Below are 15540 nucleotides of genomic sequence, written 5' to 3' on the forward strand. Positions count from 1 at the left end.
AGTTCAGAGTGTGTTGAGAGTAGTGGATGCAATCCAGCTGACCTTATGGTTCTAGAGTTGACTAGTGATGTCAATCTAGGGCGGATTGGCTAGCTACTCATGGTACTACCTGTATCTGCAGAGACAAGGTAGGAGAGGTCAAAGTATAGAGGCTAGGATGGATCAGAGTTAGTCCTTGAGGACAGAGTATAGGGATGCCTAGACGTTCATGTCAGCCCCGCAGGCTCATAGTTTTTCAAGAAATATTGTCAGAGGGTTCTCGCTCTTGTGAGCAAGGGTGTTGCAGTCAGGTCAGGGAATCAGCCTCAGTGCCTGTTGTTAGTAAGTACTAGATGTGTCCTAAGCGAGCTGTCAGGTTTACCATCTGTCAGGAAGTCAAAGTATGGAATAGGAGTGGTGTCTGGACGCGGAACCATTTCTTTCCTTTCCCTACAGAATGGCACCTGCAGAGAGAGAGAGAGAGAGAGAGAGTAAAGGGTAGTACAGAGGCTTGGTAGCTCAGGGTTTTTATTCGACTTAGTACCTCACCACCCTGGAATGTTCAAGAGTTGTGGTGGGAAACGAAGGATGAATCCTTGAGCTTTTAAGTACCTGTAAGTGGTTCCTAGGTATTCCTAGTTAGGATTGATCTAGTAGAATAGTGAGTAAGAATCGATTGTGGTTTTCCTAGGTAGCTTCTAGATTTGAGTATCACCTATTGCGAGGTCGAATGTGAAAGTTCGAAATCAGTGTAGAAAAAATGAAGAGAAAAAGGATAAGGATCAGAGTGCGCAGCAGAAGCAGTAGAATTCAGAAATAGGTTGAGATCTTGATTGCTTATTTGTTTGTTTTTAACATTCAAGGACGAATGTTTTTAAAGGGGGGAAGATTGTAATACCCGGCTAGATCGGGCATCGGAATTCTTACCGTTCGGTGGAATTCGAGGATGTCGGAGTTGTCTAGAAGGATAAGAGAATGGTTTGCTAAATGTTTTTAAATGGTTAAAGGTTTTGAATGAGTTTTGGCTTGAATTTTGAAGAGAAAAGACTATGGGGACTTTTGCCATGTTCGGCCGCCGAAAGTGCTATAACTTCGGCTTCCGAAGGTCACGTTCGGCCCCCGAACGTTGCATGGTTTTGCATGCAGGTTTGGCAGCCGAAGGGGAGTCGGTCAACCCTCTATTTCAGCGCCTCCAGTCGGTGAAATGGATAGATTTCATTTCCTTTCACTTCTTGAGGTGAGGCCACGTCCTCCATGAGTCACTTGTATAATTTGAGTAAAGCATGTAACGATTTTAATGAGTTGTTTTGTGGTTGTGAAGGGTTTGAGTGAAAAAGAGAGGTTTCGTGGGTTGGAAAAAGTGAAGACGAAGTTGGTGCCTAGGTTTGAGTTCAGATCGTTCAGCTTCCTGTAGCAAGAGGTAAGTGAAGATCTTGAGCTCCTTTTGTTGCTTTTATAGAGGTTTTATGGAAGTTTTGGGTAGAGAGATGCATGTTTAGGTTTTAACATATGTTTTTGACGTTTTGATGATGAAAGTATGTTTATGTGTTATGTTTGTTGCTTTTGTTGGGGTTGTAAGTTAGTGTTGGACCCCTTTGTGCATATACTTGAGTATATGTGTGGTAAGGAGTTGTGTTATGCATGTTTTGGGTGTTAGAATGGATTGAGGAGCTTGGTGGTGCCCGAAGCTGAGTTCTGGATGAACTCAGGTTCGGCAGCCGAAGGTGCATTCGGCCGCCGAACCCCTTAAGAGGTGGCTTTGGCTGCCACAGCTCACCCCCGAGAGTTTTGATGTTCGGCTCTGGAAGGGGGATTCGGCCACCGAAGGTGCCGCCGAAGGTTAGAGACTTTCGTCTCTGGAGTATGTTGTGGCCCCCGAACCTTGCCCCCGAAAGGGTTCGGCAGCCGAAAGTGGACATTCGGCCGCCGAAAGTATGCGAGTTTCGGCTCTGGACAGGGCATTCGGCCGCCGAACCTGCTGCCGAATGTGTTCTGTCTAGCTTTTCTTTTGCATGCTTTAGATGAGTGTTCTAAGAGCTTTTGAGGGGTTGTGGGCTGTTATGTTAAAAAGTTGTTTAGCGTATGTTTGACATCTCATTCGAGTCCATTTGTGTAGGATTGGACCCGAGAGATCGAGGAGGTCATCAGTGGTAGGTGTTGCAGAGTCAGTTCTGTTTTCTGCGAGAGGAGCAGAGGTGAGTGGAACTAAACTTAATGCTTTTAATTAAGAAATAAACTACTTCCAGCATAGTTCATGCATCATGAGTATATAGTAGGTTGCTTGCATTAGAGTTCACGAATATGCCGCATTGCATTACGTACTTGTTGTTGTGGGTAAATGCTGAATGATCCAATAGTCTCAGACAGGAAGTCCAGGAGCCTCTGACTACGCCCTGGCAGGTATATGTGAAGTCCAGGAGCCTGTGACTACGCCCTGGCAAATGGTAAGTACCGATGACAGGAAGACCAGGTGCTCGATTCTACGCCCTGGCACAGAGTTATTGGGACTATGTGGTGACAGGTTTACCCTTGATGTGGATTGTCTGTGATATGATGCATTCCATAAGATCATGTGTTAATGACTTGGTTTATTTACTGTTCTACTCACTGGGCTTTAGAGCTCATCCCACTCCCTTAATCCCAGTTTTGCAGGTTCAGAGTAGCTGGGGAGAGTCAGCAACAGCAGAGTGTTGATTAAAGGACTGTATGTGTAATAGCTTAGTGTGGACATGATGTAAATTAAAGAGTTATATGTAGACGCATGTCATAGCGCGTAAGTTAGTATGATATGGTCTAGAATGTGCTTTGCCTAGTGCTTGTTTATCCCTTGCGTATGCATGTAGCCTGTTTTCAGTTTCTTGATGAGAAATGAGGCAAACCAGGCTTAATAAATGTTGTGTTGCGAAAACTCCAGACAGGGTGTGATTCCTTTGACCCAAGACCAGACCGTGAGAGAAGATCGGGTGTGAGTCCCGTGACTCTACGGACAGAGTTACTGGTGTGAGCCCAGAGGGCTATTTCCGATTGGTGTATCTGATTGTTTTTAAGGTTAAGTCTGGTAGTTTTACAGAAAAAGTTTAAAAGACTAGTAGTCGAGTCGGATCATGTATGGGATGTTTGGAGTTCAGGTTAGGCTTGCTACGGGTCTTGGCGGCCTTAAGCTGATCTGGATCCTAGTGCCGAGCAGTTTGGGCCGTTACAGAGAGGTACCGGTTTCTGGGCTGTTACAATAACATAGCATATCATATCGAGGGCTAGTGGTCATCCAATATCCATTCACATCAACAGCAATTTATGCAATACATCATATTCGTGAATTCTAATGCAAGTATCCTATAATCATGGCAATCGTGATGCATGAACATTCTTAAAAGTTTGATTACTTTTAAAAATAAAAGTAGTTCTATTCTATTCACCTCTGATTGACTCTGAAACAGCTAACACTGCTGGCCTCCTCAGTTCCTCAGGTTCGATCCTACACAGGTGGACTCAAATGAGGGACCAAACAAACTCTAACATGACTCTAAACATCTTCCTCCCCCCTAAAACATCATCAAAACATGCATAGAAAACTAACAAAGGAAGGCTGGATAGGGGGCTTTCGGCGGCAGGTTCGGCGGCCGAAGGTCCCTCCAAATCTGAAAGTCAGGCACTTTCGGGGGCAAGGTTCGGCGGCCGAAAGTCCTTCCAGAGCCGAAAGTCCTTCCAGAGCCGAAAGTCACAACCTTCGGGGACAGGTTCGGCGGCCGAAACTCTCCTCTAGAGCCGAAAGTCCAAACCTTCAGGGGCGAGTTTAGGCGGCCAAAACTGCCTCCACAGGCAGGTTCGGCGGCTGAAACTGGCTTCGGCGGCGGAACCTGGGCTCTCCCAAAGGGCAGAACCCGATTCTGCCTCTCACATCCAGCCACCAAAAACCTCACAACATGCATTCAACTCTTCTAAAACATGCATAAACACTTATTCAAGCATATAGGGGCATAAAACTAGCCTAAACCCCAACAACATCAACATACCACATAGAACATACATTTATCATTTAACTAACATAAACCCTAACATTTTACATCTACTCTAACATGCATCAAAACTCTTAACCCCTTCTTAAAACTTACTTAAAACATCATAAAAGGCGTGGATCTACACTTACCTCTTGAAGATCGAGAGGAGATGTGATCCAAACTTGGAGATTGGGAGAAATCGAGCTCCGGGGATCTCCAAGCTTCAAAACTTTGATCTTAGCTCAAAAATCTTCAAAATAAAGATAGAAACTCATAAAAATCATGAGAGACTTGAAGGAAAAGCACAAGATCGACAAGGGGTGGCGGAGGCTCACTTTGCCCGGAAATGGAGAGAGAAAACTCGCCCATTTTCGGACAGGGAGCCCTTTATAGGTAGCTAGCCAGACCACCTTCGGGGGTCAAAAGTGCCTCCGCTTCCGCCCCATGTTCGGCGGCCGAACATGAGGTTCGGCGGCCGAACCTGGGTCTTTCCCTCAAGTCTTTTTCTTTTTCATTTTTAAAACTTTAACTCAAAAACTTAGTATTAAAACCATAAAAATATATAAAAACATTTTAGAAAACCTTTATTTTACCCTTCTAGAAGGCTCCGACATCCGAGAAATTTCGGATTCCAACGGAGATTCCGCAGGAAGGTAGGAATTCCGATGCCGGGGTCTAGCCGGGTATTACAATCACTTTTTGTACTTGTTATGGAGCGTTTGAGTCACTGTATTTCCCATTCAGTTGGGGGGGGGGGAGAGGGGGTTTGGAAGCCCATCCAGATGACTCGTTGGTGTCCTGTTCTTTCCCACTTATTCTTTACTGATGACTTATTATTATTTGGGGAAGCTTCTATAGAACAAATCATGGCTATGAAACAATGTTTGGACCTTTTTTGTGTGGCATTGGGTCAAAAGGTAAATTTTCATTAATTATAGGTCTTTTCTTAGCTAATATGGATGAGGCTCTTCAGTAGCAAATCTGTGAGGTGGTGGGTTTATGCAAGTCAAATAAGATTGGTATGTAATTGGGGGGTCCTATATTTCATGGGCGAGTAACAAAGCATGCTTTTAGCTCGTTACTCAATAAAGTTGATGATCATCTTGAGAAATGAAAGGCATATGTGCTTTCCTTTGCTCGACGGGTGTCTTTGGCTAAATTGGTTTTAACCGCCTTGCCAAATCATCTAATGATGACTTTATATTTGCCTCGGGTGGTGTGTGATGAGTTTGATAAAAGGATTCGTCAGTTCATCTGGGGAGACTGTTATGGTAATCAACGAGTTCATCTTATTCATTGGGATCAAGTGACTATGCCTTTGACTCATGGAGGGTTAGGAATTAGAACTTGTCAGGGAAATGAATGTTGCTTTTCTCGTGAAGTTAGGATGGTGCATGATAAATGAGAAGGATGCTCTTTGGGCCAAAATCTTACATGGTAAATATGCTACTTATGGTGCTGGTTTGGCAGGAATTGCACCATGATCCAACGCGTCTGTCATATGGAGGGGAATTGTAAGTAGTAAGAAGTTGTCACTATAGAGAACTTATGTGGAGATTGAAAATGGTCATCTAATGAGTTTTTGGATGGATATATGGCTGGGTGATTCTCCTTTGATTATGCATACATTAGTTGTAGTTCCAGATTATTTGTTGCAATTCTCGACCACACAAATGTGGCAAGGTATGTCATGGGATTAGGAGTTGATTAACCATTTTCTTCCTCACCCTCTCTGTCTACAGTTGGAAGCTATGATGGTAAGTCCACATTTGAAGGATGATGATCAGCTAGCATGGAAAGGCACTTCCTCCGAACAATTTTCCGTAAAGCATGCTTTTCACATGCAAAGGGTTGTGGGACTTTCACAGGCGAACAAGGTATGGGGCTGTATTTGGAAAGTTAAGGTTGCTCAGAAACTTCGTTCCTTTCTATGGCTTATGCAACTTTACAAGTTAATGACCAATTTTAAAAGACAACTTAGAGGTGTTACTGCAGATCTAATGTGCCTATTGTGTGTTGGAGTTGTGGAGGACATAAACCATCTTTTCAAGGATTGTTCTAAGGTCAAAGAGGTATGGGGTTTGATTTGAGAACCAAATTTGTTGTGGTTTATATATTCTAGGCTAGTAAGGGACTGGCTACTAACTACATCAGATTTATATCCGCGATCAGGTTTGATCTCTTCCTCTGTACAAGTCTTATGTGTAACTTTATGGTTGTTTTGGAATGGAGAAACGATTGGGTTTTTAATGGTTCGACCTTATCCTTGGACAGTAAATTATGTGAAATCAAGAGTTATTTTTGTTTGAATGATACTGTTTGGGATAAGTGTTGTATTGTTTAGAATCATAAGGTTATATTGGTATCATGGAGTCCTCCTTTAGAGGGTTGAGTAAAATTGAATACTGATGGCACTTCTAGGGGTAATCTGAGTTATGCAGGTAGTGGTGGCAGTGTTTTATGTGATGGTTAAGGTTTTTGAGTGAATGGATTTGCAATCAAGTTGGGGTTTTGTAATTTGTTGCAAGCTAAGTTGACTGTTCTATTGTATAGGTTGCACATGACTTGGCCGCATAGTAATCAAGAGTATAGATTGAGGTTGATTTAATAACAATCATGGAGTTGTTACGTCCCATGACTAAAGGAACTAAGGTACGCTTTCAAAGTTTAATCTATCAATGTTGTGAAATGGTTTTCTAGTTTTGTCAAATTGAGGTAAGACATTACCTTTCATAGGAAACACGGTGCATTTAGAGTACTTTAAATCTCCTCCAATTTTTTTTGTTAAATTTAGTGATTATTTGTGCGGTTTAATTTTCTTCGCTCAATTTAATTTTAAATAATTTTTTATGTTTTATTATATTAACTTTCTTTGTATAAAAAAAATTAAATAACTTTTATATTATTTTATATAATAGTAATGTAGAAATTTTAATACCTGTACCTTGTACAGCAAATAACTAATTTATAGAATAATAGTAGTGAGTGAGTTGCCAACTAAACTATAACAATATTAATATTAATATTTTATATACTAAAATATTTAAATTCATAAAATTTAAATTTATACTATATCATTTATTTATATATAAGAAAAATTAAAATCAACTAAATCAATAAATATAAATAAAAAAAAAACTAAAATTTAAAAGTTGATTTTTAGTTTGAATCATAAAATTCTAATCAACTGGTTTCAAAGTCGATTCTAGCCTTAATTTGAAGAGGGATACTAGAATTAATTCCCTTAGTATCTAATCTCAATCTAGTTCAAAAATCGAAATATGTTAACTTATATCATTTTTAAATTTGATCCATTTAGTTTCAGTTTGATTTATTATTACTGTAGTTAAAAGAGCTAACAAACTTCAAATGTTGGTTGGTTTTAAAAAAACATATCCCCTCTTTATACTTGAATATATGACTGTAATTTTTTAAAAAATATGAACTAACGAATCCTCTTTAATTTATTGATTATGTACGGTAATTATAACTACAAATAATTAAACTATCATAATTGGAAATAAATAATTTCTGACGAGTAAACTTTATAACGAGGGGATCCTTTCTGCGCATGAAATTTAGGCAAAAGTCCAACGCAGGCTCAAAGGCCCTACCCACCGTACACGTCAGCAAAACTCTAACGGCCAAAACCGGTTACCTAACCATTAAATAGCGGCAAATTTCCCTCCACAACATATCTCTCTCTAGAGTTTTTGATCACCAATTGTTCTCGACACTCGTCCTCTCCTTTTCCTTCCCCAAATTTTCCTTTCTATGGTTTCTGTTTCTCTCATTTCTCTATCTAATAAGGTCTCCTTCCTTGCAGATTCTCAATTTTCCTTTTTTTTTTCTTTTTTGTTTGAATTTTTTTAGTTTAGGATTCAGATCAGTTTGTATGATTATATGAATCTAATATTTTTCTTTTTAGAATTTTTTTTTCTGTACAGGAAGTGTGATCTTTTAGAAAAATGTTGAAAAGGGAGAAGGAAGAGGAGAGAATTGAAAGGATCATTCGCGGTCTTCTCAAACTTTCTGAGAATCGAAGATGTATAAATTGCAATAGTTTGGTGAGAAAATTTTCCTTTTCATTTTATTTGATATGAGTTTCTACGAAAATAAATGCTCCTTTTGTGCCTTGATTAGCTAGAGCTTTACAGGATGGATTGTCCTGTGATCAACTGTGATTAAAAGAACATTTATAGTTTTCTGAAAGTGAAATTAATTTAATAAATCAGTTTTGTTGAAGAGATGAAAATAAATTTTGGTTTGGTGTTAAGAGTAGAAATGCTATGTCTTGAGGATGTCTTCGAGCAAAATATGCTGTATTATTCATGCGTTTGAGGCTCAATTCAAGTGAGTATTATGGTAAATTGCCATTTTTTTGTAGGAATTGACTAATTAGTCCAGCATTATTTCTTTCTCCGCATATGCTTATGAGCTTAACATTTACTATGTTGGAAACTGCATAGTGCTTGTCAGTGCATTATTTTCAGCTTGCTGGCTATTATCCTAACTTGCTCTCATTCTGGTAGGGACCACAATATGTTTGCACAACTTTCTGGACATTTGTTTGCACAAATTGTAGTGGAATACAGTAAGCGTTCTGTGTGACATTGATAGGAGTTTTGGCGTTAGGCCAAATTTATTTCACCATTAACTTTTATGTTTCAAGTAAAGAGGCTAATTTAATTTGTATAATGCCAGTCGGGAATTTACACATAGAGTAAAATCGGTGTCAATGGCTAAATTTAAAGCAGAAGAAGTTAGTGCTCTTCAAGCTGGGGGAAATGAGGTAGGCTAAATAACAAATGATCTTCATAATACTTTTGACAACTTTGTTTTCATGAATTAACATGCATTTATCTTTTTCTCACAGAGAGCACGACAAATTTATTTCAAAGAATGGGATCCTCAGCAGAACTCATATCCTGATGGCAGGTTGTTAAATATATTGTTAATTAGTGTTAGAAATTCTGCAGGTAATGCCATCTGATTCAGCATGTTTGCTTCCAGTAATATGCATAAGCTTCGAGATTTTGTCAAGCATGTTTATGTGGATAGAAAATATACTGGTGAGAGAAGTCATGAAAGGCTGCCAAAGCTGAGATTGGTAAAGTTACAGCTCATAAACAGTCCTTTTGATTTTACTTTATTCTTTTTGGAAATGTTTCCAATATCAATCTGTATATAATATTAATAATTGTCAATTCAAAAACCTCATTACTTGTATTTTTAGAAAGTCTGCTGTGTGCTCTTTACCTTAAGCTTTTCTCGTTTATCAACGCTTCCTATGCTCTTATACAGAGTGGCAAGGAGGAATTCCATGAGAAAAAGAAGCTTGGTATATATTCTGGTAGCTATAGAAGTCCTAATTATGAGAATAGATATGACCAGAAAGGAAGATCTCTTCCTGGTGGGATCAGTGATGACAAAAGTAGAAGATATTATAATGATGAAAGAAGAAGTCCTTGTTTTGCCCGAGAACATTCAATATATGGGGGTTTCAAGAAAAGTCCTCTCCGATTTGAAGTTGTTGATGACAGGTTTCGAGATGATGGAACTCAAAACACAAGGGAATCTGCTAACCATCGGTTTTTGCATAGAAATGGCAGTTTTGGAAGCTTGTCACCTGACCGTGTAAAGAGAAGGGATCTGTCTAGCCCCCCTGTGGCACGACCTATTGAAGATATCCTAGGGAAGAATGCTCCAGTTTTGCAAGTAGGTGAACGTTCTAAAGCAACTATTGGGAAAAATTCTGATGGCTCTGCTCACAATCAGGTGTGGTAATTGTTGATTACTGGATATACTAAATAACATATGGAATAGGGCGTGCAAGCACAATTGCGAACTTCTTGAGATGAAATAAATATTCAGCATTGCAATTATCTTAGCTTCTTTGGTTCTTGCTAGTTGCTACTTTGAATTCTCCCTCCCTCTTTTACTCAAGCACTCATTTTAAGAACTGGGAATATTTACTGTGTGACCAATCAATTGTAGATCATATGTTATGTGTTGGTTCCCTAATATATTATCTGTGAATTTCTTTGGTAACTTGCTGAAATTTTGCAGCTTATAATTTCTTAATAAGGTTGGTTGTTTTTATTATAGCCTAGCACACTCTTCAATTTCAAATTCTGAAGCAGGATGAAAGCTTCACTTACCTGTTTTTCTAATTGCAGGTCATTGCATCTTCTGGCAGCAAAGGATCTATTGATGGGAAAACAGCAGAAGAAAAAAATCAGAAATTGGAAAGCTTGATTAATTTTGATTCTGATTCCATGCCCTCCAATGCTGAAGCAGGACCACAAACACAGGAAAATCATCAATTGAGTGATGGAGGCAATCACAAGTCTAATGAATCTTCCACAAAGCAAGTTGTACCACAGGTCCCAAAACCGAATACTTTGGAATTATTGCTATTTGAATTGTCAGTTCCCTCTGTTGGAAGTGCTGGTAGTGTACCTGAAGATTCAAATAATGATAAGCCTCCGTCAACTACATCTGGAGGCAATATGCCCATGAGTTCTGGCATTTCAGCAGCAGAGCCACCAGGGATGATGTTAGCTTTACCAGAAAATGTCGGAGGTTCTACCAGTGCACCTGGAGGGAATGTGCCCTTTGACGTTGTTTCACCAGCTTCACCTCCTGGGCAGATGTTGGCAGTATCCACTAGCGCTGCGATTCCATCAGAAGGCAACATGCCCAATGGTAATGTTTCAGCAGCTGTGCCTGTGGGGCAGATTTTGACATCATCAAATAATGATGGTCCCTCTAGCAATGCATTAAGAGAAAATAAGGCTGCTAGTGGTATTCCCCAATCTGCACCTGTGGAGCAAACATTATCATTATTTGATACTTTTGATTCTACGACTCCATCAACAACTAGCTTGCATGTGCAACCTTCTGAAGGAACTCCTTCACAAGCTGCACCTGATATTCATGGTGATTCGATTTTCAAGTTCACAAATAAGCAACAGGTACGCAGCATGCAGCAACATCAGCTTTTTGCATTTCCTGCTGCAGAGAATGGACCTGGTGGACAACCAACTAGTACTACAAAAGTCGGAGATCTAAATAACCAGGTTAATTTCATCTCAGTTTTCAAATTCCAGGAACTTCATAAAAATTTCAAACTGAGGCCAGAGAGTCTAAGAGTCTATTTGACATTGAGTTTGACAGCTACTTAGAAAAATACATTTTTGGATGCTGTTGAGAAAATAGTTTGAAGAAGTTTAGGTACTTTGAGTTTTTATGACTAAAACATATCAAATTTAACATAAAAAATAAATTTTTATAATTTTTAAGGTAGTGCTTTTCTCCATACAACTCAAACAACAATAGCAAACAGAGACTAAGAGTTTTACAATTATATTTATTTCAAGATAAAACCTTAAAAGAGTGAACTTGAAAAGTTTCAAGATATTCCATAAGGCACTAAAGTTTAGCCCCTATAGATTGTATACCTCTAGTCATAAAACTTCCATAGCAGGAAAAGACTTTAAGCGATCTTTTGTGAGATCCCATTTTCTGAAAGTTGATACAGTCATCATATTGGACTCCCTTTCTCCAAGTGCACTTGCGAATGTGATGGAGAATATCAGTATTACGTTTCACTTTACCTTGAAAAGAAGTGTTACTTCAGCTTTTCCATCCCAAATGTATGAATTACAGTTCTAATATCAGGTGTTAACAATCTTTTTGCTAAGTTCCCCCTATCTTATAATTGCTGTCAAACTTCATTATTCAATCAGATGAACGTCTGGATTTTGGTCAACTATATCATTATCTGTTTTATGAGCATGTGTGACACATTAAATACCTGGTTGATTTGTTGAAAGTTGTAAGCTTTTTTTTTGTGTGCAAGATCATAAACTGATATATCCCTTTGCTTGTGTGTTCGTCTGACTGCACAAACAAATATATATTTTGAAGCTGTGTACTTCATTAAATGCGCCTGATGCTCAAGGACCTTTTAGTGCCTCTGCATTCTTTGCTCATGATGTCACAAAAGCAAACCGAGATTCCAGTTCTGGAACTAAATCCCAGCAATTTCCTGTGGAAACAAAGTCTATCGAAAGAAAGGAACTCCCAGCAGTAATTGCCTCGCCTCACATAATTTTAGATGTTTCTCTGAATATTCTCGTAATATATGTTTATCTGTTGCAGGACCTTTTTGCTGCAAGTTATTCACCAGTGACTGGCTCAATTCCAGGTTGGCAAAGTGCTCTACCTTATGGCATGGGATTCAGCACGCAGTATTATCCTAATGCAGTGGTATGGTATCTTATGAATCAAGATGATCAAGTGGAATGAGTTCTGTTGGACCTATTCAAACATGAAGATATTGATTGTTCTTTAATTATTGGTTTTGTTACAGCCTGTGCTCCCATATCCTAACCAAGCAAAATCAAGCAACCCATTTGATCTAAACAATGAATCCACTTCAGCACAAGATTCACCGGTATTTACAGCACCCAAGAATGATTTTAATGCTCCTCGTAATATTTCTTGTATTATATTTTTCCTTCATCTTTGCTTTGCCTATGTTTTTCTTAAGCTTTTGCATGTTGATGCATGCAGTTTTATCTTGTATCTGCAGTTGGCTGAAAATCACTGGTTAACTAGAGAGCAGGATAATATGGATGAAGCAGTAAAATATATATGGTCATCTAAGAAGACTTTATACTATAATACCTATGAGATGAGAGCCAAAAGATTCAAGCCTAGTTATATGCTTCACTATCTTTTTTACATTCCGATGAATATTAAGATGAGAACAGTGGAAAGTGAAAAATATTTTTTGTACAAACTCAGATTTAGGGTGCTTCCTATTGTCAAATTATTTTGGAACAAGTATCCTAAATTAGATTGTCCAATATTTATTCTCAACCATTTCTATTCTTCGATGTACTTCATTAATTCTTTAGTAACCAAGTTATCGTAACTATGTACATTTGTCGAACAACAGTCTTGCAACTGTGTCGATTGCAAAGCTATATATTACAGTGATATAGTTGCCTTTTGTGGAAAATTTGCAGGCAGCGCCTGCTAATGTGTTGGTTCCTAGGAACTTAATGCCTGCTACTGGCATCGACACAAATTCTTTAGGGTTAATGGCACCGTCTTATGCATCAGTGTTACCATCTTCTCCCTTTGCATCACCCAATTCTGGTAAATTTAAGTTCAAACTTGTATTTCTCCTAAACACCTATCTAGATTAATTTGAATTCTAACATATCAGGTGCATACATGGGGCCACAAGTACACATGAATGGACAACCTTCTAGGTAACACTTTTTTCTTTGGTGGTATGTTGGATCCATTTCTCTCAAAGTGGTTTCCTTTACTAAGGGATTACCATAAAGACTGAATATGTCAACAAGATGCCACAATTATTGTCTCTCCTAATTCCTTTGTTTGGAATAGTTCATTTTGTACGAAAATAATTTAGATGAATTTTTATATAATCATCCATGATTTTAATATTTTTTTAAATGAAAATATTTTAAGTTAAACAAAAAAAAAAAATTGAATTCTTGTATTTCAAACAAGGGAATTGGTAGAAAAGAAGTCGACTGAATTGAAATTTTGCAAAATTCTTAATTCCAAATAGGCAGAATAGGCCTTATGGAACTAAACTACCATATGGTCTGTGAGCTAAAATGGGGACTGTAAAATGGTTCAAAAGTTACATGCTTTGATGAAGTGAGGAGAAGTTTTCTAAAGAATATGTGGCTCTTCAATCAGTATGCTCTAAGTTGAATATCTAAAAAACACTCCTCTCTTTATGCATGCATTATGAAATTCTCTGGCTAATGATCTTATAATCATTTCATTTAAGAAAGTACTTTGAATTTTTCTGAGCATTGCAGGCTACAAGGAGCTGCAGGTGGCTATGGTACTGATGCCTATTTTGGCTCACTAAATATGGACCACCAATCTTCCGGCGGGTATTCACTACCTTCTGCACCAAATTCACTTCCTTCCATGGGAGGGAACCCTTTCGGATAAAAAAGGATTATATTTGGGTTATACTCTCCAAAGTTTGTGGAACAGAAATCTGGGGCTCCTTCTGTTGAGGATCAAATGCAACAGACAGCCTGGAATGAGGTGGTATGTCTATATTTGTGGTGATGAAGATGATTCTGAAAGAAAATGTAAGTGATCATTCTGGATGAAGCTATATCTTCAAAAAGATATGGAAGTAATCATTCTATATGAAGGTATATTTTCTTTACACTCATGAATGTCATCAATCGAACAGATTCATTCTGATTATCTAGACACCTGGGATTCCCGTTGATCATTAGCATTCTCGTTCTCCTTGTAGATATACACAATGATCAATCCTTCTAGCAATTTCTTACAGAGGTTCTGTCGCCATTTACTCGCTGCTATTTCTAGATGCTGTATTTTTTAACTGATTAGACAAGGGTGTTAAGACATGAAATTATTATAATCTAGTTCAAGATCTATGAATTTTCTAATAAGTCACTACCTTAAAAGACGACTTTGATACCATTGAATGAAAGCTGTTCAGTGTTTGCTTGTCAGAAACTGGTGAAAGACAAAATATAGAACAACTATTGATCATATTTTAGCAGTAAGTGGCAAAAACTGACAAGTTCAAACATATAAACAAAATGTTTCGGCTAATCATTTAGCAATGCTTTAGCATTACATTTGGTCCAAATATACTCTACATCGACTTTTTCCCTTGCAGCAAGTTAGGTGCAGAAGAGGATTAGAGGGATGGAAATAACCAGGGAGGGAACTTCTTCAGCGATGATGCAGAGAGCCAGGGCCTGAATAAGATGACTTCAAATTAAAGTAATACGCTAGTACTTTGTTTAGAACGATTTATTTTGCAAAAAAGAGAATTCAAATGAATTTTATAGTTATTATCTCTTTCTCCTCTCTTCTCATGAAGCATTGAACCTCAGTAATAAAATAAGCAAAAAATACAGCCAAAATCAACACACTGAACCGCAACCAAGGCCCATCTCCATAGGACTTTGATTTATAAAATTTGTTATCCTTCATAAACAAACAACACCAATTGCACATGATGACCATTGTGAAAGCTGAATTCCCCTAACAACATATACTGGAATTAGCCAAACTAGTTAATAGAATCCTCTCTGTGCAAATTCCTGCTGCCATAACTTATGGGATATCAAATTCTTCACTGTTTTGATATAGCCGGAACAACAATAGACTTCATGGGATCATTGGCATTGGCACACTATATGCGCCATCGAATATTTAGTGCCTATTTTGGACATTGAGGTTTAGGGGCCAAAAGAGTTTTTTAAGAAAAACTATCATTTTAAATGCCGTTAGAAAAACAATTTAGAAAAAAGTTATTTTGTTATTTTAATATCTGGAACATTGTACAAAAATGTTGTCAATTTTAAAGGCCTGCTAATTGAAAAAAATATATACTTAATACAACAAATATAATTTTTATTCAATTAATAAAAATTTCCCCCTCATTTTTTTTATCAAACGCATTCAATGAAACTTATTTGTGAAAGTAAATAAAAAATTTTATTTTCAAATT

The 15540-nt window shown here is 38.0% G+C and overlaps 1 protein-coding gene across 7 annotated transcripts; it reads left to right on the forward strand.

Moving 5' to 3' along the window:
* Positions 1-7673: 7673 nt before the first annotated feature.
* On the forward strand, positions 7674-14888 carry LOC110603331 (arf-GAP domain and FG repeat-containing protein 1). Of its 7 annotated transcripts, XR_006348925.1 has the most exons (16): positions 7682-7787; positions 7906-8044; positions 8510-8571; positions 8682-8769; positions 8854-8915; positions 8991-9087; positions 9282-9755; positions 10157-11059; positions 11910-12071; positions 12144-12251; positions 12355-12438; positions 13016-13148; positions 13219-13264; positions 13850-14200; positions 14308-14348; positions 14701-14888. XR_006348925.1 is itself a non-coding variant. In XM_021741025.2 (14 exons), exons 2-14 carry the CDS (start codon positions 7946-7948, stop codon positions 13986-13988), a joined length of 2457 nt encoding a protein of 818 aa, XP_021596717.1. In that variant the 5' UTR covers positions 7674-7787; positions 7925-7945; the 3' UTR covers positions 13989-14888. The 7 variants fall into 7 exon arrangements, 3 of the variants coding, with proteins under 3 accessions (XP_021596717.1, XP_021596718.1, XP_043807551.1); XR_006348923.1 differs by having other exon boundaries at positions 13850-14348; XR_006348922.1 differs by having other exon boundaries at positions 14308-14888.
* Positions 14889-15540: the final 652 nt, after the last annotated feature.

Source organism: Manihot esculenta, chromosome 16 (genome assembly GCF_001659605.2).
Source record: "Manihot esculenta cultivar AM560-2 chromosome 16, M.esculenta_v8, whole genome shotgun sequence".
NCBI classification, from domain to species: domain Eukaryota; kingdom Viridiplantae; phylum Streptophyta; class Magnoliopsida; order Malpighiales; family Euphorbiaceae; genus Manihot; species Manihot esculenta.